The sequence below is a fragment of the Anas platyrhynchos genome, chromosome 1 (assembly GCF_047663525.1).
Source record: "Anas platyrhynchos isolate ZD024472 breed Pekin duck chromosome 1, IASCAAS_PekinDuck_T2T, whole genome shotgun sequence".
In the NCBI taxonomy this organism is placed as follows: Eukaryota; Metazoa; Chordata; class Aves; order Anseriformes; family Anatidae; genus Anas; species Anas platyrhynchos.
The window spans coordinates 41,113,785-41,138,198 of record NC_092587.1 but is presented as its reverse complement, the minus strand read 5'-3'; the positions used below and the strand labels follow the sequence as shown (position 1 = coordinate 41,138,198).

General features: G+C 36.1%; 1 protein-coding gene across 18 annotated transcripts in view; it reads right to left on the bottom strand.

Moving 5' to 3' along the window:
* NAV3 (neuron navigator 3) overlaps positions 1–24,414 on the bottom strand; it is a 275,094-nt gene that overhangs the window by 12,363 nt on the left and 238,317 nt on the right. For 9 of the 18 annotated variants that reach the window (XM_038172953.2, XM_038172943.2, XM_072035141.1 and 6 more), the window contains 13 exons: positions 20,799–20,882; positions 18,948–19,059; positions 17,526–17,647; positions 16,890–16,910; positions 15,542–15,714; positions 12,893–12,958; positions 11,616–11,769; positions 8,337–8,511; positions 4,630–4,727; positions 3,887–3,982; positions 3,384–3,552; positions 2,421–2,656; positions 268–422 (listed from right to left, as the gene is read on the bottom strand). In XM_038172953.2, coding sequence (XP_038028881.2) covers positions 268–422; positions 2,421–2,656; positions 3,384–3,552; positions 3,887–3,982; positions 4,630–4,727; positions 8,337–8,511; positions 11,616–11,769; positions 12,893–12,958; positions 15,542–15,714; positions 16,890–16,910; positions 17,526–17,647; positions 18,948–19,059; positions 20,799–20,882 — 1,661 coding nt within the window. The remainder of the gene's footprint in view (positions 1–267; positions 423–2,420; positions 2,657–3,383; positions 3,553–3,886; positions 3,983–4,629; positions 4,728–8,336; positions 8,512–11,615; positions 11,770–12,892; positions 12,959–15,541; positions 15,715–16,889; positions 16,911–17,525; positions 17,648–18,947; positions 19,060–20,798; positions 20,883–24,414) is intronic. The other 9 variants (XM_038172949.2, XM_072035182.1, XM_072035185.1 and 6 more) reach the window with 2 other exon arrangements.

Genomic DNA, 24,414 nt, shown 5'->3' with positions numbered 1-24,414 from the left:
CAAGGATTTAAGTACACTCTTAAATTCAGTGACACATTTACATCTCACTGAGATGCACGTACGTCATATATATAAAGCAGGCACATAAGTACTTGGCTGAAGAGGGTCAAAATTATTCAAGTCGCTAAATTAAAAGACCCACATAGAGTCATAGCCTAAGGGAGCCTAATTTTTCCCTGAGATATATTATTTTGCAAAGTAACAAACAGCTTTTACCATTTTAATTGCAAAATGTGTGTGGAAGGGGAGAAAATAGCTTCTACCTACCATTTATTATATTTACAATTGAGGAAACCATTGAAGATGTCACTTAGTGAACTGATGTGGTGGAGATTATCCAGAATTATGACCACAGGGAGGTCAGCACCATTGTTGTCAGCACTGCATTGTTCAGCTAGGTTAGCTAGGTATTGTCGCAGATCCTTCAGTAGGATTAATGAAAATCAGAAAGATAAAAAAAAAAACAAAAAACAATTAAACCACAGATGCAATTTCAGGGGAAAAGATTTTCAGAAAGATAAAGAGGCTGCTACAGAGTTTCACCACTGTGGACAGTTCAGCTGGATGAGCACATGCAGGAGGACCTGCTTCTTAGACAGGACAACATTGAAGCCACATGCTAAGATGAACAAAGGCACTAAACTCAAGGCAAGTGACTGAAGCATACACATTCCCATTTGGTGGACACAGTCCTTAGAAACCTGCTGGCAAAATATCTTATCTCCATTGGAAAACAGGTTGCAGTGAAATATCCTATACATTTCTATGAATGCTACATTTATATGCATATAAATATATGCATATAAATATATGCTACATTTATATGCATATATATATATAAACAAAACAAAAAGAAACAAAGAAGCAACCCAGCCTCAAATTGTTACACAACCTAGGCATATTGAACTGCTTCCTCAGATATCTCCTTTTACTTTTGTCACTGAAAATCTGTTCAACCTCTTGGGGATACTCTATTACACCTCATAATAAAGTTCCTTGTGTAAATACTTTTGTCAGCTATCTGTTTGGCTGCCATATATTGCTGGAGTAAAAGCAAGCTTTCTATAATCAAAACCTTTTATATTTTCCCTGACACTTTGTTGCACTTGAGGGTCTGGGTTAGTCAAGTTTTACAGCTGTATCCCTAGAGGTGTCTAATTTTGTCAGTGTTAGGAATGTTCAGTATTACAGGCAAAGTTCCTATTGCCATTTCACTTCCTGGATCAGGAATAGCAGATTTTTTTTTTTCTCTTTGAGGAGAATATGCAACCTTTTTCTTATTTCAAGAAAGACTTGTTTGGCTTTTTATGCTCTGGTGTCTTTAGGGAGCATCATGGTTTTCTTCCAAAAAGTACCATCTGTATTATTCAAGCACACTTGGCATTTTACAATGATGGTTTTTATTTTTTTTTACTACAAACTCTATGTAAATTGTCCTAGAAACAAAGGAAAAGGAGAAAAAAACAGCCAACCAAAACTAAAACAAAACAAACAAAAAACAAACAAACAAAAATACACCACGTACAACAAGTAATTTTCCAGCAACTCAGAAGTTTGCTCTTTCACAGGACAATATCTGTTATGAATGTATATATGGTACAGCAATAAAACATGAACGCATTCACTGCCAAAGAAAAAGGCAACACAAATCCTCTGCATTAAGGCAGAGAAAAGTGATGTTTTTACTGGAATGGTCCTCTCACCCCTTTGAGATCTGTGTATGCTTCCTTCTTACGCTATGTTAACATTCGTTATTTTCTGTGCAAATCAGAAAGCTCTGGGCAAAACTTTTCCTTTTCTTTCCTAGGGTACCAAGTTAGGAGTATACTCAGTTTAGGATAGCAAGTCATTAGTATAATCTGGGTAGTCATATTAGAAGCTTGATAATCTGAGCTGTGTAAATCACTCTGAGTGTGACATGATGCATGAAGTCATTTTAATATGGTCAGCTTCCTGACCAATTCATGTCAGAAACCATGGCAGCAGTCATATTTATGTACTGTTTATTAAGAAGCAGCACCCAAGAGAGTAGTTCAAAATCCTCATTCTCAAACCTTCACTAACAATAAACTGCTATTACCACTACAGAAAAGCAAGTTAGACCAGCTTTTTTATATATCCAGCCCTTCTGACAAAGGAATTACAGACACTCTAAGAACTAAAGTTACATAGATGTGTGACTCTGCATATATCCTTAAGATGAATTTCCTCAAATAAGGAAAAGTTCTGACTCCCTTTGCAGTGGTTTGTTTACAAGAGAATGATCTGGTCTCTAGTCTTCCCTGGGATTGGAGACTGAATCCTTGTAGAAAAAGATGCTAACTGAGCAATACAACAATATGCCAATTATTAGGGTCTACTCTATATTCTCACTAAAAACAATATGAAGGCAATAGGATATCACTTCAGTTGTAACTTACCTTGCTTGACTTGTGATCTACGTTAAAAGTTGCAATTGCATCCTCAGTTTTTTTCCTGCCAGATTTAGTTATAACATATTCAGCCATCCTATTAGCTAAATAGGTCTTTCCTGTGCCACTGGGTCCCGAAAGAATAATTCTGCGATGCTCCATTAGTAAATTAAAGTAACGCTGGGTAATTGGCTTAGGAATTAATGTGTCAAACACAAAACTGTCCAAACTGTTTTCTTCCACTCCTGGAACAAAAGAAAAGAAAAATGGCTTGTCTTCATCCTTGGTGCCATGCTCTAAAGCAAGGTGAGATGCATCTTCCTAAATCAGACTCCTTTCAGGGGGTTCATTACTGTGGAAATGCTTACACCCTTCCACAGGGCCAAAATATTAAATAGTGTCAATGTCAGTGTGACTAGAAAGATGGGAGAAATGAAATCAAGTTAAATGTGCAAAGAAGGCTCAGCAAGGCAAAGGTGTGTGTTTCAGACACTATAGGCAACCAAGATAAAAAAAGAGGTCAATGTGACAGCCTCAAGGGTTGCTGGTTGTCATAACAATATACGGACAGTTCTTCTGAAGGCCCCCCTCCAACAGCAGATCCCTACAGCTTTTTAAATGTCTCAAATTTCTCCTGCGGTACTGGGTAATGCATAAATATTTTGATCATAATCTCTTTTTTTGTTTTTGTTTTTGGCTACTGTTCAGGAATTTGTATTTTGCTGTGATTTGGCCGTCAGAAAATGAAAGGGATATTCTTGTATTTGCCTCAAAATGCCCCATTTTGTTAGACATTGTACAATATCCAATAATATTGTACAATATCTAAACTCTACAAAGAGTTTGTGTGATAAATGCATCTTTGAACTGGAGACAAAATACAGAAAGGTTAGGACTTAGGAAAAGAAAAAAGTATTGGGGATTTCAGTGATTGACTGTACAGTGTCTGCAAAAATATTCTTAGGGTTTTACCTTTCAGGTTCACAGTGATGATGTTATTATCTCCAACCAGATATCCACAAGGCAGCAGTTCAGGCACTTCTAGGCTATGGGCTCTAATTACATCCCCTATAGAATAGCTAGCAATGCAGTCAGAGCTTAAACCCAGGCTAGTAGCTGGGTCCACTCGGAAAATATATTCCTGAAATTATATTAAAGTATAAGATATAAACATAGATTAGATACGTGGTTATTGAATGAAAGAAGTTTGAAAAATATTTTGGTACAGGTGAGTTCATTTGGCAAGGAGATTCTTGCATTCATATTCAATAGAAAATGATTATGATGATGAAAAAAGTATAACAACATTAATAATAAAGGTTAATACTGGTACTAGCTATATGTTAATAAAACAATCAAACAAACAAACAAACAAAAAAAAAACCACTTGTTAAGACAAACCAAAATATAACAGATTTTTCTTAATTGAGAAAGACTATTGAATTAATACTTGAGCTAATTTTTCAATGCCTTACCTTAAAGAGACGTCTGATTACACCATCTAAAACGTCCCATTTTGTTTTTCCACTGACTCCAATTGATCCTATCAGATACGCATGTGTTTTTTGATCCTACAAAGAGAGATTTTGAAAACTGGACTAAAAATGGAGGCAATTAGTTTGCTATAAAGATTCATTGTTTTTCCAATAAGGAAAAATACTATTTGGAATGTGATACTACAGCTTTGTTAATTGTCTCTGTGCTTGAAATATGTATAGATGATATTACTTTGGTATATCTTTATACAGAAGGAAATACAGTATCTTAATCTTCTCTAAAATTTGATCTGTATTTATAGAGAGTTGAATGTAAATAAAAGATGCATAGTATAAGGAGTATTTCTGCAACATAGAACATGAAAATACAACAATGGAATTCCACATTGATTACCTAGCAGCAGATTCGTAGTTGCAGACTAAGAGGCCAAGGGCATAAATCTAATTTATAACCACTTTAAAAAAGAGTTAGCAAGTCCCAAAACATCTTACTACTAATTAAACTGAGAATTGGTGGTGTCTGAGCCACCACAAAGGCAGTAAGAGGCCATACGACAGTAGTCTATGGAAAGTGTGTAACTGTACTGAGCATGGATGACAAAGGAAATAGCTGCTGTCTTTCCAATATTTACTGAGATCCTGACTGAAGGATCTTAGCTACTGTAATGCAAGATTTGTCAGAGAAGTAGTTCTGTGACTAGACGTTTGGATAATGAACTTACCTTGGCTCGGCTATAGCCCTTGCTTATAGTAACTAAAATTTTCACACTGTGGCCTTCTTTGTGGAGTGCTCCATCTGTGACATCATCCAACAAAATATCTGTAATAAAAGAAGAGACAAGATCAACCTGACAAATCACACAGTTATGCTTACCTCATCAATTCAACACTTGCTCCGAAGGTTTTTTGGTTAAAAGGAAATCTTGACATCACAACTTGAAATCATTTTCATCTGTATTAATTCTTATTTTTCCTCTTCTCTTGAAGATGACAACAATTTATAATTTCTAATTTTTCTTGAAGCAATATTAGGAGATTTAATCATGTAGAAATGATTTGGGAAACCAGAAAGAAACGAATACTTGCATTACAATTTTGCTTTTGCTTTCTTTCTTGGAATTTGTTCAAAATAAACATACAGCCACAAAGTAACGTTGTTTAAAACCTAAATTGAGTTTATACCTTTGGGCACTCATTGTGCCCTTTAGAATGCTGTCAGGAGAAAAACAACAAATCCTTTCACCAATATGTTTGCTGCTACAGTAAAATAGCATTTTAATTTCTTTCCAGCTGATTTCTTTACCTTCTGTACAAATGCTATGGACAAAGGCTTTTTTTTTTTTTTTCTTTTTTTCTTTTTCCCCTGCAGTACAGGTTTATAAAGAGAATGTATTAGAAAGTCACACCACATTCCTCCAGAATATGTGACTCTGTATTTAGCCATTCCTCTAAGAAAAGCTTTTCATTTTCTTGGAGGTAAAGAGCATTTCTGATCTGTGTTGTGCCTCTGTTTCTAGCTCCTCTATCTGCTCACTAATCCCTAACATGAGAATTATGGACATATTTTTAACTGAAGACTGAGCCTGCAGCTTTATTGCAAGGGATAAAACTGCTGCCTCTAGAAGTTCTCTCAGCAATTTTACTGTTAGACATTTAAACTAACTAATAAATTAGGAGAGATTACAGATTTGCATTTTCTTCAAAGGTCAGCACAGTAATCCACTACCCTAAATCCTGCTCATGCTTATTGTGGTGACTGAAGAAATGCATTGATTTTGTATCATTGTTTGCACAAGGTTAGATATCATCCCAATTAAAGAAGGTGTCAGTGAGATTTAGTCACGGAAGTACTTGCTCAAAGCAAAACCAAAAAAAGCTCATCAATATGAGTTCAATTAATGTATTATAAGCAAGTAGGTCCTTATACATTTTTTGACAATCTACCATCAGACCTATAAAGCAGAGATCTAAAAAGCAGATTCTGTTGGATTGTTTATTTATTGTTTATTTATTGTTTATTTATTTTTAATGGATCAGATAAAGAAGCATTTCTATTGTGAGTTTAAACAAATCAAATCTATGCCTGTTTTGTTCCAGGAAGTCTGTTCTTCTGTGTCCCCAATGCTAAATGTTTCACTTTACTTGTTTTGCATTTTGGCATATATGACAAACCTTAAGAGTTTCCATAATGTCACAGTTCATCTGAGAGAAATTTACAGTATTTCTGATCCCCCTCTGAAACATTTCCAAATGACCCTCAGGTAGCCTTTCAAATGCAGTTTTCTGTAAGTCTATAGGAATGAGGCACCACTTTTTATCTAGAAAAAAAAAATTCCCTCTACTGCTGAGAGTTCTCTCTCACTGACACAAGGGGCTGAGAAGAAATGTCCAAGGGGGTCTAATTCCAGGGGAGTGCCAATTGTTTTAACTACCTCTTGCTCGGCCCCATCCCTAGCTGTGTTATGGTGGCCCCAGGGGAGCTTTTGTTAGAGCTCTGGCAAACTTTTCTTCATACACTACTGAGAAACTCCTGTACTGGTTCTTGTTTGCTGTTCTTTCACCTATCTGGAGGAGCTGGCCATACCTCTGGGAAGCAATGAATAGCTTTGGTCATTTCTAGTTGACACTGGTCTCCCAGGAAGTGCCATGGCATTTGTAGTGTGATGATAAAAATCCTTTGTTATCTCTCTCAGCTTAGTTCCCAGCATGTTTAACCTCTTCATATCTCAGGGACTTTTGATTAGTAGTACTTCAGCTGCCTCAGAAACCCCACAGGACTTGGTAGGAAGCTGTCACCCTTCCAAGTTCTCTGGCACAGCAGCAAAATGATACTCATGATGACCAAAAAGTCTGGATTCATAATCCTCCACTCCTCATTAGGCACCCTTATTTCTTTAATTTCTTATAACCAAAAGTAATTACTTTGCATGCTAGAAAAACATTTTGAACCTATAACACAGAAAATTAAAGCTTATATTATGTTTATTCCTATATCTAGACAGAGTTAGAGCCAAGAGACAAAGTGCTAATAGCTGTTATTCATAAAAGAGTTTCTACAATTACCATTAAAAAAAATCTACTCTGCTTATTTATTTATTTGTTTTAATGTGTGCACATGTGTGAGCAGGGACAATAGATAAATGTTTTCTCCCTGTTTTTGTGACACTTTATTGTATACCACAGTCCAAGTTGAGTTCATCCATTCTAAAAGCTAAAACTGGTTAAATAAAAAAAAAAAAAAAAAAAAGATTGGGATGCAAATAAATACATACTGATTTTCATATAAAATTTGATATTAGCCAGAAGAAATATTCAAATACACATGTAATCAATGACTGGCAAGATAATATAACTAACTGCCAACCCAAATTACAGTCAGGCAGTTTGGCACATTCTCAGCTGTAGTCTTGCCTAGACTCTTTCTACAATTATTACCCACATTTTTATTGCTTCCAGAGACTGCATTATACTTTCTGTGGAGTCTACGTTAATGAGTGCTGCTCTGCTTCTGCTGTGCTCCTGGTTCTAATGTTAGAGGCAGCACTTCTGCTTCTTGGCTACGTTATCAAAACAAGTGTAGAAGGCTTATTATCATAAACTCTATGACATGGAAAATAATGAAATGTTAATGCTCAGGATGTGGATCACAGTTTTGCTTGCTTGGTCTCATTCACAGAAGACAATGAGAGTACTTAATAAAGCAGGCGGGTTTGGCTCCTGTCATGAATGGTGATTTGGTCCAACATAGGCTAACTAGATTTACTGCGTTAAAAAAGTGTAAAGGATAAAGCTGAGAACACCTTCTGCCTCAGATGCAATATGAAAAGAAGTTAAGGGAGCTAACTGAATAATTAAAAATAAAAATAAAAATAAAAATAAATAAAAATAAAAATAAAAATAAAATAAAAATAAAAATAAAAATAAAAATAAAAATAAAAATAAAAATAAAAATAAAAATAAAAATAAAAATAAAAATAAAAATAAAAATAAAAATAAAAATAAAGAAGGAAAATTTCATGTACTATGTTCATTTGTCCCATATGGACAAGAATATATATATATATATATATATATATACACACACAGTTGTCATATACTGCAAAAAAATACTAGTCTTTTCAAATCATTTGTAAAACAGATGATAAAATAGTATTGTAAACTAGGTAGGTAGAGAGTATCACTGCTAGAAACTGAGTAAATAGAATGAACACTCTGCTGTTAGCATTCAGAGCCTTCTAAAAGTTAAGTTTTCAGAAATGTCTGCCAAGATTGTTCTTCATCTCCATTAGTGAATATATATCTAATGTTCACGAGTGATACGAGGCATTTCACTTTTCAGGCATGCCTCTGGTACATGGCCCCTAAAAGGATTTAAACTAATAAATTCTTACTAATTGCTGAGGCATGCATGTGCTCAAATTATGTTTACCTGATGTAACAGATTCTGTGATGTTTAAATTGTTCAGAGAAAGTCCTAGTGACTGCCGTGATGAAGATGATGATGTGCTGCTTGAAGACTCTGAGGATGGCCGAGCAGGCTTTCCAGTATTTCCAGTCTCTGCCTTTAAACGATCATTTTCAGCTTTCAGTATCTCTATTTCATTCTGTATTCACAAGAAATCAACATAAAAGCACAGGAGGTTACTCTTTCAGAAAACCACTGGCAGTGCTTATCCTGGTGCCCGCTGTTCACCTGCAGGAGATAAGTGGTTTAGCAGTTTCATGGCAGCAGGCAGCACTGTATCAGAGAGCGAAAGCCTTCACTTCTGAAGTGAAGGGAAAAAACCCTAAGACTTTGTTCTACCTTTTGCCTTGAGACAGTTCCTAAACACCACAATCTTCAATTTTCTGTGTTTCTTATACAGTTGACCACAGTACAAGTGTGAGAAATTCCTCAGCTATCCTCAGTTTTATAAGTTATTTTTAATCACCAAATATCTTAGGTCAGTTAAAGTTATTGTTAAAATATTAGAGCGTCAGTGTTCCTAAGGTCACAGAAATGATTATTGCCATTGAATGCAAAATTTAAGCAACAACTTCACAGAGGAGAAAAAAATATATATATAAAAAATACAAATTCATATTTTAAGTTTCATAACCCTCCTTAGTAGCAGATAAGACTTTTTGATCATTCAAACATGAGATCGTTCATGTAATTGCCAGCAAACCCTCTTTGATGAAAACGTACAGTGACAGATGAATCAGCACAACTAGGAAATTTTTTTAGCTAAATCCTCTGTGGTGCCAAGTGATCACTGGATGTACAATAATAAAATGAAAACAGCCTGGGAACAGCCTGGTACTAGCTAGATCTATCTTTCAGTTGCTTCATGAAGTGCAGCACAAAGCAACTGCTTATTCTTGCAGACTGTTTTGCACATCACTTTTAATTCCACATTCATTAACATTCTGCTAAAAGTCCTATTCTTTTATAAAGGCTGTTTGGTTGGCCCATTATAGAAGTAAATCATAAGGGATGGCATCACACACACACACAAAATGCAACTGCTACAAAAAGACTAGATCATATAGGCAAAAGTGAGAAGAAGGTGAAAGGGAAGGGCCAAATAAGGAAATATTGACAGAAAAAAATAGGTGAAAGCCCCAATTTAGCCTTGGGTTCACATCAGGATCTACAATGAAATGTGGTTTGTAATCTTAATCTACTCTGCACTGTATGCTGGTTAACTACACTATTCTTAACAGTATTCCATTCAGCTGTGCTTTAGATTTTTAAGATGCTTTGAATACACACAGTATTCTTTTTTCTTTCTTACCAATCCAACTTTTTCCCCTTCCCAGTCCCCATCAGTTCTCCAAAATGTCACCAAGTCTGTCATATCCAAGGTGGATGTGTCTTTTGGGGAAAACTTGAGAAGTGATTACCAGTGACACCATCTGAAGTAGTCACTTCTGCCCAGCTTTGGTGAAACTTTGGTGGCATGTGACTAGAGCAAACCTCTCTGGAGATTTCACTTGGTTTAGGTCCTTGTAGCCTGGTTTAAGACCGTAGAGCACAGATCTGCTGAAGGACTTATGTCACACTCTGTGTGGATGTTGTTGATACTTTTGGGCACCCTCCCTGACACTAGATACTTTTATGTGGGCATGTAGTGGGTTTACGTGGCAAGGTTTTGGTAGCAGGGGGCCATAGGGGTGGTTTCGGTGAGAAGGATCTAGAAGCTGCCCGATGTTTGGGAAGGGCCCCATTGTTTTCCATATCTGAGCCAATAAGCGATGTTGTTTTGCGCCTCTGTGAGAGCATATTTAAGACAGGGAAAAAAACGCTGTGCCACACAGCAGCTGGGAGAGTGAAGGGAGTGAGGAACGGCCTTGCAGGCGCCAAAGTCAGTGAAGAAGGAGGGGGAGAGGTGCTCCAGGCGCCAGAGCAGATGTCCCCTGCGGCCTGTGGTGAGGACCATGGTGAAGCAGGATGTCCCCCTGCAGCCCATGGAGTACCATGGTGGAGCAGGGTTCCACGCTGCAGCCCGTGGAGGAGACCACGGTGGAGCAGGTGGCCCTGCACCGACAGAGGCTGCTGCCTGTGGAAGACCCCTGCCGGAGCAGATTCCGGGCCGGACCTGTAGCCCGTGGAGAGGAGACCACACAGGAACCTGGCAGGAGCTGCTGCCCGTGGGGGACCCAGGTTGGAGCAGTTTTCTCCTGAGGGATGGACCCCGTGGTACGGACCCATATCTGGAGCAGCTCTGGAAGAGCTGCTGCCTGTGGGAAGCCCATGCCAGATCAGTTCATCAAGGACTGCATCCTGTGGGAGGGACCCCACAGCACAGGGGACGAGAGTGACCGAGAAGGAGCGGCAGAGAAGAAGTGCTGTAGACTGACCATAACCCCCATTCCCCCGTTTCCCCTGCACTGCTTGGGGGGAGGAGGTGGAAGAGGGTGGATGGGGGGAAGGTGCTTTTGGTTTCTTTCCTTTGTTTCTCACTTCTCTAGCTTGTTAGTAATAAGCAATAAATCTTACTGTCTCCCTATGCTGAGTCCGTTTTGCCCGTTACAATAATTACTGTGTGATCTTCTTGTCTTTATCTCAACCTTTGAGCCCTTTTCATCGTATTTTCTCCCCGTTCCATTTTGAGGAGGGGGAGTGAGAGAGCAGCTGTGGTGGAGCTTGGGTGCCCACTTGAGTGGAACCACCACAGGGCAACAGAGCTGAGTCCCATAAAGCTCCATGATACAGAGAAGAACAGTGACGTTCTTTCTATATTTTTTCAGCCTTGTGTAGGGGAAAATCTTCTGACAACAAAGTCAGTGATGCTGGATACAATAATTTAATTACGTTTCATATAGTTTGCTTCTGCAAGCCATGAGTAGGTTAGGAATTAGACATGATGAGAGGGTATGCACATATTTCCTCCATGGCTGAAGCATTAAAGTTCTGTAGAAATTTGCTTGTCTGTCATGTAGATTTCCCCAGCCATAGCGTATAGATAACAAATATCCTCTGGGTAGGGATAATACTTTCTTCTATCACTCTTAAACATTTTATTTATTAATATAAATGCTAAGACCAGTGTTATCATTCTAATAGTGAACACTTATCATACCCATCCGTTGGAAGTATTGTCCAACTGTATTATAGCAGTTTATTTTGTATCAACATTTTTGATAACCAAAACAAAAACAAAGAAAATATACCAAACATTCCTTTGGTGTGCACCCCTGTGATCACTTAAACTACTGCACTGACCTGCATGCGGTTCATGGCTTCCCGAATCTGATCCAGATGATGTGCAGAGCTGAGGGCTTCAAGACGAATGTCTGTTAATTTTAGCTCTTTCTCCCTCAGCTCACTCTTTAGTTGTAGAATAATTTCAGCCTCTGCCTCTGTGCACTCACAGATCCTAAGGAGGAGCAGGAAACAGGCAAGAGATTAAAGGAAGGTTCTCCCCCCAAAGCAGTGTCATTACTAAGTATCAAAGTACAGAAAATGCTTGCTGCTGGTGAAACCTAAGAGTAAAGAGAGAATCCTATCAAAGAAACATGAGAAGGCTCAAATTGCAAATTAAAAAGAAAAAAAAAAATTAAATTGAAAAAAAAAAAAAAAAAGGAAAAGAAACACCTCTCCAGATGAAATGATCAGCCTGGTTTATACCTCTTTAGTTTATTGGATAGTTCACTATGGGGAAAAAAAGCTGTTAAATTTTGGTCAGAAGCCCTTCTTTGACTGTGCATCACCCATGGGTTATAACTTGATTTTATATCTGTATTGTTGCTTTGGTGCAAAGGTTATGATTTTCCTATGTAGCAATAGTGAGAACTGAAGTATGCAGTACAGATCATTAGGCAATAACAATATTCTCTGTTTTGAACAGTACACAAAGAGACAGACCTTGACATCGTGATCTAGAAGATTTTATCTGAACTGGTTTTGATTTGCTTTTTGCCTACGGTTTGCCATTTGGAAATGTATGGTGTCTGAAATAACAGGATTTTTTCATTGCTTTTTTTTTTTTTTTTTTCCCCACTGAAAGATAGGATTAAAAGCCATCTCCATGTGATTATTTTTGTAAGCATTAATTTTAATGGAAGAAACCACTCAATTCTGAGAAAAGATCAAAACATGATTGGCCTAGGCACCCAGCCTGTCCAATTCCCATTTCAGACTGTTTTGCCTCTATGTGTCTATCAGACCCAAATCTGTTGCATAACAGAACCAGTAGAAAATAAAACACTGAATTTTGAATAAATTGTTATACTATGCAATATTTTCATCCAATTCAAAATGTTACATGTTCTTTATTACTGCCACTGTAAATAGTTAATATTTGCAGAACAATTTAAATATAAAAAACATTTTATAACAATAAGTATTATTATTGTGATTATTACTACTAATATACAAACAAGAAACAGAGCTCAAATTTAATTGCCAGAATGCATGCAAATGTATTTTGGGAAAGAAGATGCAGCACTCTTCAGGTCAGCAGTTGAGTATACAACTCCATGCCCCACACTCAATTTTACCGGGATCTATGCTTGTAGATCACATGGCCGTTATGCCTTTTCTTTGGTGGCCAGCCTAGAGAGGACCTGCATACACACGTATTGGACAGATGCAAAGGTAATGTTTTAGAATATGAGACTCAGGGCAAGAAAAAATATATAAAGAAACTGTAAGCAAGGGGGAGCTGTGGAGTTCATGACAAATGAAAATATGGCAAATTGAAGAAGAAAAATAATATTATTCAAAACGTGTACAACTATTTTAAATGTGAGTAAAAATGAATAAAGGCATTTACTAGGATTTTATTTTCCAAGTATTATGGTACAATTCGTGGTTTGAAGTGCCCAAAACTACACTAACAAAGTAAGAAATGAAAATTTCTTTACAGGCATATTTTAGCTCATATAGCAACTTGGACATCTGGGAAGTCATGTATCTATTTGTTGGCAATTTTTTTCCCCCACTGCATTTTGGGGGTAAAAATGAATGAAAATATAACTTGACAAGCCAGCTTCATAGAATTTCACAGAATTTCACAGTCTACATGAAAGAAGACGAAGCAGAAAGCCTGGCTCTGGTTCTGGAAGAAGCAGGAAGATGATGAGTAGACTGCTAACACAAGCAGAATGGAAGCAGAAAGTATGAATAAAATTTTCTATTGCAAACTCTGGAGCTTGTCAACACTCAGCTCCTGCTACTGTAAAATTCAACAGGAAGTTCAGATTTCATCAAAAGGAAGAAAACCAAAAAGATAAGGTTGCATTCCTGAGCAGTCACAGAAAGAAGCTCAGAATCCTGATCTGACTTCAGACAATGATTCAGATTAGTACGAAATAAATCATTTTATTTTTTCTACCTTGTGACAGTCTTGGGATTCAGAAATAATTAGGTTATTTTGGGTAAAGGGAGCTAAGCCATGATCTTTAAGCAGAGGTTGCTGTCGATTACAACTCTTGAAATAAACAGAATTTTAAATGATGCAACAGAAAACAGTCTTTCAAAGAAAGTAATGTTATCAGTATAACATACAAAGAAATTAATCTAAATAAATACAACTTATGTGATCTCCCCACGAAAGAGAAGGAACCTATGTTTTACTATGTAGAAAGGTCGCAATAAAAAAAAAAGGGGTGGTATAATAAGATCAGAAAATTTTGTGTTCAGAAATGTTACAGAGGAAGAACTGTAAGTCTATGAACTGTGTGGAGATTAGGAAGTCCAGGCTCAGAGACAACAATGGGAAGAGCTTGGGATAAAAGACTAGTCATGTAGTATTGCCCTTGATAAATGCAAGGGATCTGCACACCTAGAGAGCAAATCCAAGAGACAGAGAAGAAAGCAGGGTTGGAAGAAAGAAAACAGTTTCAGGTTATGAAAGCAGTTCTGTGAATCATTATTAGACAATGTTGTTGACGAACAGTGCTCTGTTTAACTTCAGGCACTTTCTATTTAGGCTTTTACTAGTGATTTTAAAATTGATAACAAATCAGATTTGAGGGTACCAAACATGTAGAAATCCTCCCCCCAAAACATACATATACTTGAAATCATAAAAGTTTCTTATAAAAGACACAATAAAACTAGACAGCTAGATGAGATACTCCCTAGCAGGTTGCACGGAATGTGTGGAAAGAAAAACTTTTACTGTGGAGCAGTTCCTTTTGTAGGAATATTTGCTGTCAAATTCCTAAACCTAGTAATAAAAATCCTTAAGGTCTATCAAAAACTGATCATTAAAGGCACCTACCTAACACAGGGAAATTCTGCTTGAAACCTCAGAAATTAGTCACTACAATAGAATCCCCTGAGTACTTTAAGGAAGAATACTCATGCTCTGATTATTCTCAGTCAGGACAAGAAAAGGAAGGCTGGCACCAGTAACATGCATTTGAGAGTGCATTCAAAGAGTCAGATTTCCCAACACTGGAAAAAGTTATGAGTTCATAAAAATTTAAAAAAAAAAAAAGTGGAAGAATATGAATGAGGACTGAGAAATCTATAAGTATGTATTAGAAAGAAAAAAAATCCACAAACTACAAGCAAACAAAAAAAAACAAAAACAACAACAAAAAAGATGATTTCATAAAGACAAAACGAGACAGCTTTTGATTGATGACTTGTTCTCAGCCTTGACACAATAATGTTGATTTGAATAAAAATAAAAAATAAAATAACATCCTGCAAAGAAATCCAAACTCTAAAAGAAGAAGAAAAAGATTTAAATAAAAAGAAGTTATGAAGTAGAGAAATAAATAACGAAAGGATGAACATTTTGTGAAAATCCAAAGCTAGCAGGAAAATAAAATAACATTTTTTATCATGTCATGGAGAAAGGCAACTTTAGTATTTGGCTTTTACTAAATGCATATGATCAAGTTGTTAATGGTGCAGGAAGAGTACAACATGAGCTTTTGGATATTCATTTGTACAGAAATTTGTACTGCTAGATAATTTTCGATAAAGGCTGTGAAAGAAAGGAAAATGATAAGAAAACGCTGCCAGTGTCTAAATGGAGTGAAAATCGCAAGAAACCTAGCAAATGAATGAAGCAAGGGAGTAAAAGATCACAGCTGTTGACAATGGTTTCTGATTTGCAACACGTTTGAGGAGGCCTGTCTTACAGTCCATCCCATTTGGGAAGAAACATTTGCTAAGAGAGAGAAACTTACGCAGATGCTGACTGTGATGGTTTCATTGATGTTGCCCCACACTCTCCTGAGCTGTGGGGCAATTTGGGTGATGAAGGAAGAGAGGAATCTGTCAGCTCTTCTATGTCAGAATGTGAGGAAGGAGGCTTGGTGGACTTCTTCTTTCCAAAGGCCTGTTTGAAAGAGCTTCTTAGCTGGAAAACAAACATAGAGCAAGATAATTTTCCTCGTTTCGGCAATTTGCATGCAGATAATGTTTCGAAGAGTTAGTTTGCAGATGCCATCCTAGCCACTGCCTGAGGTCAGTATACAGAAGCAAGGCATTAACATATGCAACACAGTATCTCTAAAAATATGATACAGTGTTTTTTTTTTGTTTTTTTTTTTTTTCATTTATTAATCCAGCGCAGCGCAAACATAAGTCTATGGAAAAGGTGCAGGACTGAGTGGTGCAGCTATGGCAGAGGGGTGCTCATTTAAAGCCATTAAGCCCCAGTGGAATCCCATTCCCATGGCATTCCCTTCCAGGGCTGGCTTTAAATAACCACTTCACATCTAGAGCAGGCAGAACCTGCTCCTTCTAAATGCTGAAATGAAAAGACAAGTCCAATTTACTGGGTTTGCCAATTAGCTTTCCAGATAAAAATTTGATTGATCAAACTATTTCAATGCTATGTTTTGGATCACAAGCAAAAGGACTTAAGCTGGGACATGAGGCTTGCTTTGCTGTACTACTGAGAAGAATGTTAGCTGAAAGGTATCTACTCTTCACTGCAGTTTCCTTTAGAGTAGTAAGATCTTTGAATGTGAAAGCATTGCCTTTTCTCTCTAGAAGCTCTTACCAGTATTGAAAAGGGACAGAATAGCCAAAGAGCCATTTATTTCAGGAGCCAAGATGACATCAGTTTTGTTTGCAGTGAGTTTTAACTAGCCCATTCTTTGATACATTTGTCTAAATACATAAGTTGGTCATCTTTAGGAAAAATGTGTTGTTTAATTTATTTATTTTCAGAAAGGTGTTCTGATTTAAAATTGAATAGAACTCAATGACAAACCTCTATAAAAATGAGGTACTCAAACATGTTATGTTCATGATATAATTGGAGAGTGGGGAGTGTGACCATTGATCAGAGAAACATTAAGTATTTTCCAGATCATGATATCTAACAAGAAAGAAATGGATTTTGGCTACACTCCCCCTTTCTATAGTCTAAACTTTGAGATTAAAATGAATAGAGGCAAACTGAGAAGACATACAAGATAATCTGTTTTAAGAAGGTGTAAAAGCCTACTGCCAAAATAAATAGCAATCATGCCAAGATAGGGTTCTTTATAGATGCATGCCAAATTTTCCATGGTATATATTCACCTCACTTCCTCTAGAGTTCACCTTGCAGAAACATGAAAGAGTGTGGAATTACAAATCAAGGGAATGAAGGCTGATAAGTATTTTAAAACAAGTGTTTATGCAGGTAATATAAAAACAAACAAACAAACAAACAAAAAAACCACATATTTTCGTCTTTATTTAATGTAAGTATTTGATTAAACCCTTGGAACTATGTGGTATTTGTGTGTTCCATTTGAGAACCATCTTCCTTTCTTTAAACGCTGTACTAATTTTACATGAGAATTCATAACAGATTTCAACTCCCTTCAAAGCTGGGTAAAGTATTTGACTCAAGCTTTTGAATCACTACTGCTGAATTAAAATTAAACAGGTTTTCAATGTGGCCCAGAGGTATTTTGGGTCATAACAGCTATTTTAAGGCCATTTGCAGTTTTTATTTTTATTTTAAATTATCCTGATTTATGCAAAGAATTCCCCACTGGTATTCAACAATTTTTAGTTTGCTGATAGTGTCACAGTATGGGTACAAGTGAATTGCTTTGCATCTGTCTGGCCCCACACAAATATTGTAGATGAAATGGGCCATTATGCTACTCAGGCACTAGGAAATGACATAATAGCTAAAAGATAGGTTAAAACCTGCTGAGCACTTACCCAGTTTTTCTTTTTCTTCTTCTTGGAGTCAGCATCATTACCACTGCCAATGCTTGAGTGGCTCGTCGCACTGTTGATGCTGGAAACACTTTCTGAAGAATGTTGCCGTCTTATACGTAAATCTAAAGAAAACAACATACATTGAAAGCTATCTGGCTAGGTGACACAGCCTCTGCTTGAATATAATAATCGTTTTTTATATTTATACTGCATCCCACTCTTCAAATGGAGTCTAAATGCATATAAATGGCATTGATTCTTATTGTGGCTTGGATCCAAGATATTGCAGCCCATGAGAAACCACATCAGAGTCAATGGGAATCTATACAAAACTCTTATGTGCTCCTCTGGACTGGAAGGCAAGAAAGCAGTGATCCCACACAGCAATCTATGCAGGCATAACCTCGGAGCAAAGTAGCTTCTGTTACAGATGGATTAGTTGAGTTATAACCATCATATGTACTACAGTTTGTTTGTTTTCCCTGAGGAGTATAGGCACTATGTGACTTGTAGCAGGGTTTATCAGCATTCAGATGCTACTTTCTAATATACCATGATGGAAATAAGCAGGCAAGAGTTCGTTAAAAACACATGAAACAAAATAAGAAGCGGAGAATATTTAAAAAGATTGGTGCAGCAATTTCTTAAGTCTCTAATAACTATAAGTTAATCACTGGCAAGTATTCTTGCAAAACATATCCACTATATTCCAAGGAAAATTACTTTTTAGGCTATTTTCTACTTCCTAGAAGTTAGCTTTGCTATACTTAAGTCATGCAGTGAAATGACCTCAGGGTGAGCATCTAATTTAAATAATGACCTCTTTAAAGAAAGATCAATGGCACTTTCAGAAATTAAGGCTGTTATTTCTTTTTTTCTTCAAGTAATTCCTTTGCTATTGCTTATCAACAGACACTTTGAAATATATATTTATAATATAACATTTGCTAAACTGCAATGAAAAATTAATTCAGAATCTGGAATTTTAAATGTCTGCTTCCTGTACTGATTTGGCACTTTGTGAAGTGAATAAACTGTAATTAGTCTGTCTCTTAATGATTACAACTTTCAGAGCTACATCTTACACTGGATTTCTAAGGTATAACTATGTTTTGATGTAAGACTTCATTAGTGACTTGGGAGTACTTCAATACCTAACTACAGTGACAGGGTTGACTCTTGACACCCAACAATTCATTCCTGGCCACCCAGTTTTGAGAAGGCAAAGCTCCAGGAACTCGGCGGCAAGTAGGAAGCACATGCAAGGTTTCCAGTTGTGGAAACCCACAAGAATGCCTACCATTCACTCCAGAATGTACTTGCCCTTGCAACAGAGTCATCAAAACAACAGAAAAGTAGTGACTTAGCCTTTTTTTCCTAGGGAGAAACTCTGCACTTATTTTAATAGTGACAAAAGCATACCTTTGTGGGTATGATCAGGACCATTCAAGGCTCCTTGAATAGCAGCTTGTGCAGCAGAATTCTGGGCTTTCAGCATTTCAATGGTTTCCCGTAGCTCTATAAGCTCAGATTCCTGTGGGAAGAACAATGAGAGCTTGAAATATATGGCACAAGAACAATGTTTGTCTAAGCTAAAGAGATAAGAGTGGTCCAAATGAAGTTCATGGGAATGCTTGGATGAATATAAGGGCAACACTAACTTCAAGTAGAATTCATTGAAGATGAATTCTACTTGAAATTCTACTTCAATCTACATTGAATTTCTATGAAGATATTAAACTCAACTCATATTTACTTCTGTATTTATTCTATGCGAAGTTATCATGATATTTGTATGGAAACCAACTTTTTCTTTTTTTTTTTTTTTTAAATAAAGGTTACTTTAAAAGGGGTCCCAATTTAATATTCATTATAAAGTTAAGAGAGAGAGAAAAAAAAGTACCAAAAGACAATATAACCATTTGACTTGCATCCTGCAGTATGCAAGGCTACTGTTTAATGTCTGAATCCCAATCTGAATTTGTGTGTGTCTACTTCAAAAAAAATAAATAATAATAGTAACATTAACTAATAATTCAATTAAAAACAAAAAAAAAAAAAACAAAAGAAACCCACAACTGTTTAACAATGACTGTCTTGCAGTTTAAAGAAAAACTACTCCAGTGTAGGGAGTTCTGTACCAGAATACAACATCAATTTAATTTAAAAATAGCTTTTCTTTTACTGAATCATTAAAACTCTCCTTCAACCCTTGTTTATATAATGAAGATTAAAGGAATTTAACCTCAACAGTAGAGAAGAGAATGGAAGGGACATGTTCCAAGTCTTTTGGGGAACAAGCTTGCTTATGAGATGATTTATTTCAATGTCACTTTTTAATCTCTTTTGGAAAGAAAATCTTCTGAGGGAAATTATATTTTGTAAAAAGTCAAAAGTCTTTTTTTTTTTAAATTCCTCTTCATTTATTTTGCTTGAGATGTAAAACAACAACAACGACAAACAGCAAAAAAACACAAGCAATAAAAATATTTTCTATCCATTTCACAGTTAGTCTTGCCATTTTTCACCTGTTGATGATCAACTACACTGTGAAATTTTATTTTTATACACAGCTACACTGACTCTAGTGGTGAAATAGCTCACAGATATACAGTTTCTTCCATTGCTTGTCTCAATGAGGCCTTTTTGTTTACAGGATACTGCTCAAAATTACTAAGGGCATAAAACAGTTACAGTAGTTCAATCCTGGTAGGTGCTAAGCACCCTCTTAATCCTCAGCAGGGTACAAAGCCTCACGTTAAATTTACTAGCTATCAGGTTTAGATTTTTTCCCCAATGTTCACAACAGCACAGTGAAAACCAAAACTGTTTCTAAGCAAATAGGATACCCAACCTACATTTACACTGAATGGAGGCATTTTTGTCTACTTTAAGTACAATCCTTCCCTTCCTGTACTGTTTTACTGGTGTTATTCTGACAATGTTGTCAGGCTGGAATGAAGTAGTCCAGTAGGTTATGATATGTCTTTGTTACAGGATCTTTCAATATGGATTAAACCTAGAGTCGCATATGTTTAATTAAAATCTTAAGCAAAGATTTTATCTTCGAACAATTCTATGATATTGTCTGGGAAAACCTGATGCTGCAGAGTTTAATTCTGCTGGAGCTTTATGAAGATTTGATAGTAATGGCCATGAAAGAAAGATCTGTCTGTCTTATTGTCACAGCTGTCCCTGTTTCCTTTCAGTGATTTTTAAACAAAACTCTAATATAATCTGCTGACTGCTTTCCATCTGCTTTGGTAAACGTACCTTTTGTTCAGCTGTCATTGTTAGACTTTGCAACCGGCCGGTCATATTTCCCAAGCTTTTTTCAAAAGCTGCTACTAGATGAGCCTGTGAAAGTAACAGAAGACAACATTCGTTGTTAGATTGGGTCTTCAATGCACTGTGAAACTTTCAGGTTTTATACAGGAGGCTTTATACATTTTGACTGGACAAACAATACTCGGCCTTTGTGAAATCCAGCACTTCACTCTGGGCTTTCTCAAAGATCTATTTTTTTTTTTTTTAATATTCTCTCCCCTCCAAGCGCATCTTCTCCAATGCTTTTGTATTAATTTTAAACTCAGACTGAACAGATGTGAAGCAGCCAAGTGAGGCCAGTGCTCCTCAGGCTTCTTTAGCCCCCAAGGAGCCTAGCTTAGCCTGGAAATGAATTATGGATTTAAAGTCCTGTTTGGAGTTTACTGATATATCGACCAGAAGAAGACTGCTCCCAAACAGAAGCCCAGGAGTGATTATTTTCAATTACTGAACACTTCAATAGAGGAATTCAGGTACTCTATCTTAAAATATAAGTTTTCAGTTCCCAAATAAGACACTCTAAAGTAATCCTGAGAATTAAAACAAAAAACATCACAGTTCTTTTTATAAAAGGTCATTGCTTGGTCTGTTTGTCTTATATTGATTATACATATGTATGTATGTGTGTAGAAAAATAACATAAAACGTATATAAAATATAAATACATTTATACATATACATGCAAATATAAAAGACAATCTTGAGAATTCTAACATCTTTTCCACCTTGCTCTGTATATCCATTCCTCAAATAAAAAATGATTACCATATATACAACAGTGTCTCATTTCTACACCTCCAGTTCAGAGATGTTATGCTGGTATGTGGGTTTTGTGTTTTGAAAATTATTTTTGAGTGCAATAAAGATTTCAATATCTTACTCCTTATTACAAGGAGTTTACATCATGTAAAGGATATTATTGACAAATAATGCATTTATTTACTTAAGGGTAGGCTGGTCAAACCACCTGCTTTCTGTAGGTATGCCTTAGGGATAACTCTTTCGTTAAAGGATACGCACCCTAGGGACTACCTTAAAAAAATAAACATGAGACTAGATAAATACGCAATTTCCTAGGAATTACCTTGTAATTATTTAAATTCCTGTTTTAACATACATAGTTTTGGCTGTATACTTAAAGTTATAATTTTAACAAAATGTGCTTGGCATATGTGTCAAATACAAGTATGAAATCTGTCAGTCAATATCAGTTATTCTAGCTAGCTTGAAAACCATGGCCTTCAGCTCTTACTCTGAGAAGATAAAAGTCACTAGCTTTTAAACTTACTTTTTACTTGAAAAATCAGTTGAATATTAAAAAAGATCCAGACTAATTCATGGTGTTTTAATTCTGAAGTTGATGATCAATGTCCCAGAGCCCAGTCAGAGACACGGTAGATGTACTATCACAGAACTACAGCCAAATGTTCCCTTTTTAACATGTGTTTATCAGGAAACTAACTAATGGAGCTCTCTTCACTGACTCATAAAAAAAATCTGTGTCTCAGTGGATGGCTTTACCAACAATGGGTACTGATGGCTTGAAAAGAAGAATCATTTGCTTAATTATGCATTGCTTTTTCTGATTTCTCACAATTATATTGTGACAACTACAGTTCTTTGGTACATAACTATGGATATTTGTGCTAAGTAATTTCCTGCTCTATAGCTTTAGCTTATGCTGTACATGCATAATCCACAAGGAACTTATAAGAAAAAATAAGAAATAAAAAGCATCATTGAAAATGTCAGCAAAGGTCACTGAAACTATCAAGTTATTGTCTGATAGTCTTTAGAGAAAGATAGCCATGTTAGACTTATGAATTCTTAGTAAAATTCAGCCAGTGAATATATAACCTTGACTATATTATCTTGGAGAAGCACACCATGAGTGTTGCATCCTAAATGTAATTGGATCAAGATGATAATAGATCTTTCCTTAGTTGTTTGATATAAAGACTTTTAGGTCTTCATTTGATAGTAATAAAGAAGCATAATTAAAAGGCCCACTGACTGAAAACTACTCAAGAAAAAAAGTTCAATTACTTTGTTCATCACTTTAAATGTTTATTACAAAATAATATGGTTCTATGGTATTATTTTATAATATAATATATACAAGGTATTATTTTCACATTCAGCGCAATAAGCTGTGCTACTTTTCCCCATAGCAGCAAATATTTATTTATTCAGCAGTCTAGAGAACCCCTATTTGTTGAATTTTTATGCATATTTGTTCCAAAAGACATACTATGTAAAAAAATAATAAATGTTCATTTGAAAAAATAAACAAAAAACAGCAAAAACCATACCAAACATAAACAAAAAACACACACTGTATATTTATATATGACTGTGGATATTATAAAAGGTGGATACGTATATATGCCCAGTTATTTTGCATATAAACAGTGAAATGCAAAGTAACTCAGAAATGAAAGCAATTGAAACAAATAGAAAGAAGTAACTTTAACTTTAAAAATGGAAATGAGAAATTAAATATTCAAATTGTTTGCTTATTTTACTTTTATTAAATTGGTATTTTTTTGATTGAATTGGTAATCCTCTGAATCTGAGCATTGTTAACTTTATCAAAAACATCCATTCTTTCATTCTAGCAAAAAATATTTAGAAGTTTTGTTTGTTTGTTTGTTTTTCATAAATTACAGTCAATTTCTCACACCTCAGAAGTCTATGTTAGATACGGCAGTTGCATTAATGGAATACGTAATTTGAATACCATATAATATAGCATTCAGACTAAATGTCCTTTTAATAATACCCATTGCTAAAGGTAAACTTACATCTTCATAACTGAATGTAGCATTTGTACTAGGAGATATACTAGGGTTAGTTATGTAACTAGGCACTATTGGAAGTATGTCTGCAGCAAAATGTATCTGTCTTTAATACTGTATACATCTCAGACAAATAGAGGATATGCAGCTCTTAATCTCCAGGTCCATCATATGTGAATTAATTTTGACTTCTATTAACTTATGAAATTCCCATTGGAAACAGTTGAATAAATAAATCTCAAGGAATGACTTCAGTGTGAAGATGACAGATTTGATTTAGAACATTTCCCAAATCTCAAATGCCTCAATTCTTAGATTTACAGCCTGTCTTGAACGTTCTACTGACATATCTGAAGACTCTTTACTGATGCACTTTGCCATTTCACTTGCTGCATCCAGGTCTATAAAACAAAGATAAATAAATAAATGTCCTCCCACCTGACACAGCTGAAGGAAAGAAGGTGTCAGAGGCCAGGAGGGGTCTGGCTGACTGCAAGAAGTGGCTGTACATCTGCTGACCTTTTCTGTTCGCCGGCTGCTATTATCTTCTTGTTTGGCTGCAGGATAGTGGTTCAGGGCTGGCCAAACAAGAGCATTAGCCAGCAAACTCTCTCTGCTTTCCAGTGGCATCCTGGGTCTACTACAATTCACAAGCATGCACCCTTCAGCTTCATATAGTACAAAGCACTGATCAAAGGCCCTCCACACAGGCTGGGTTCAGGCTGCTCACTGGAATTTGAGCCCTTGTCAGTCACGTTGGAAGT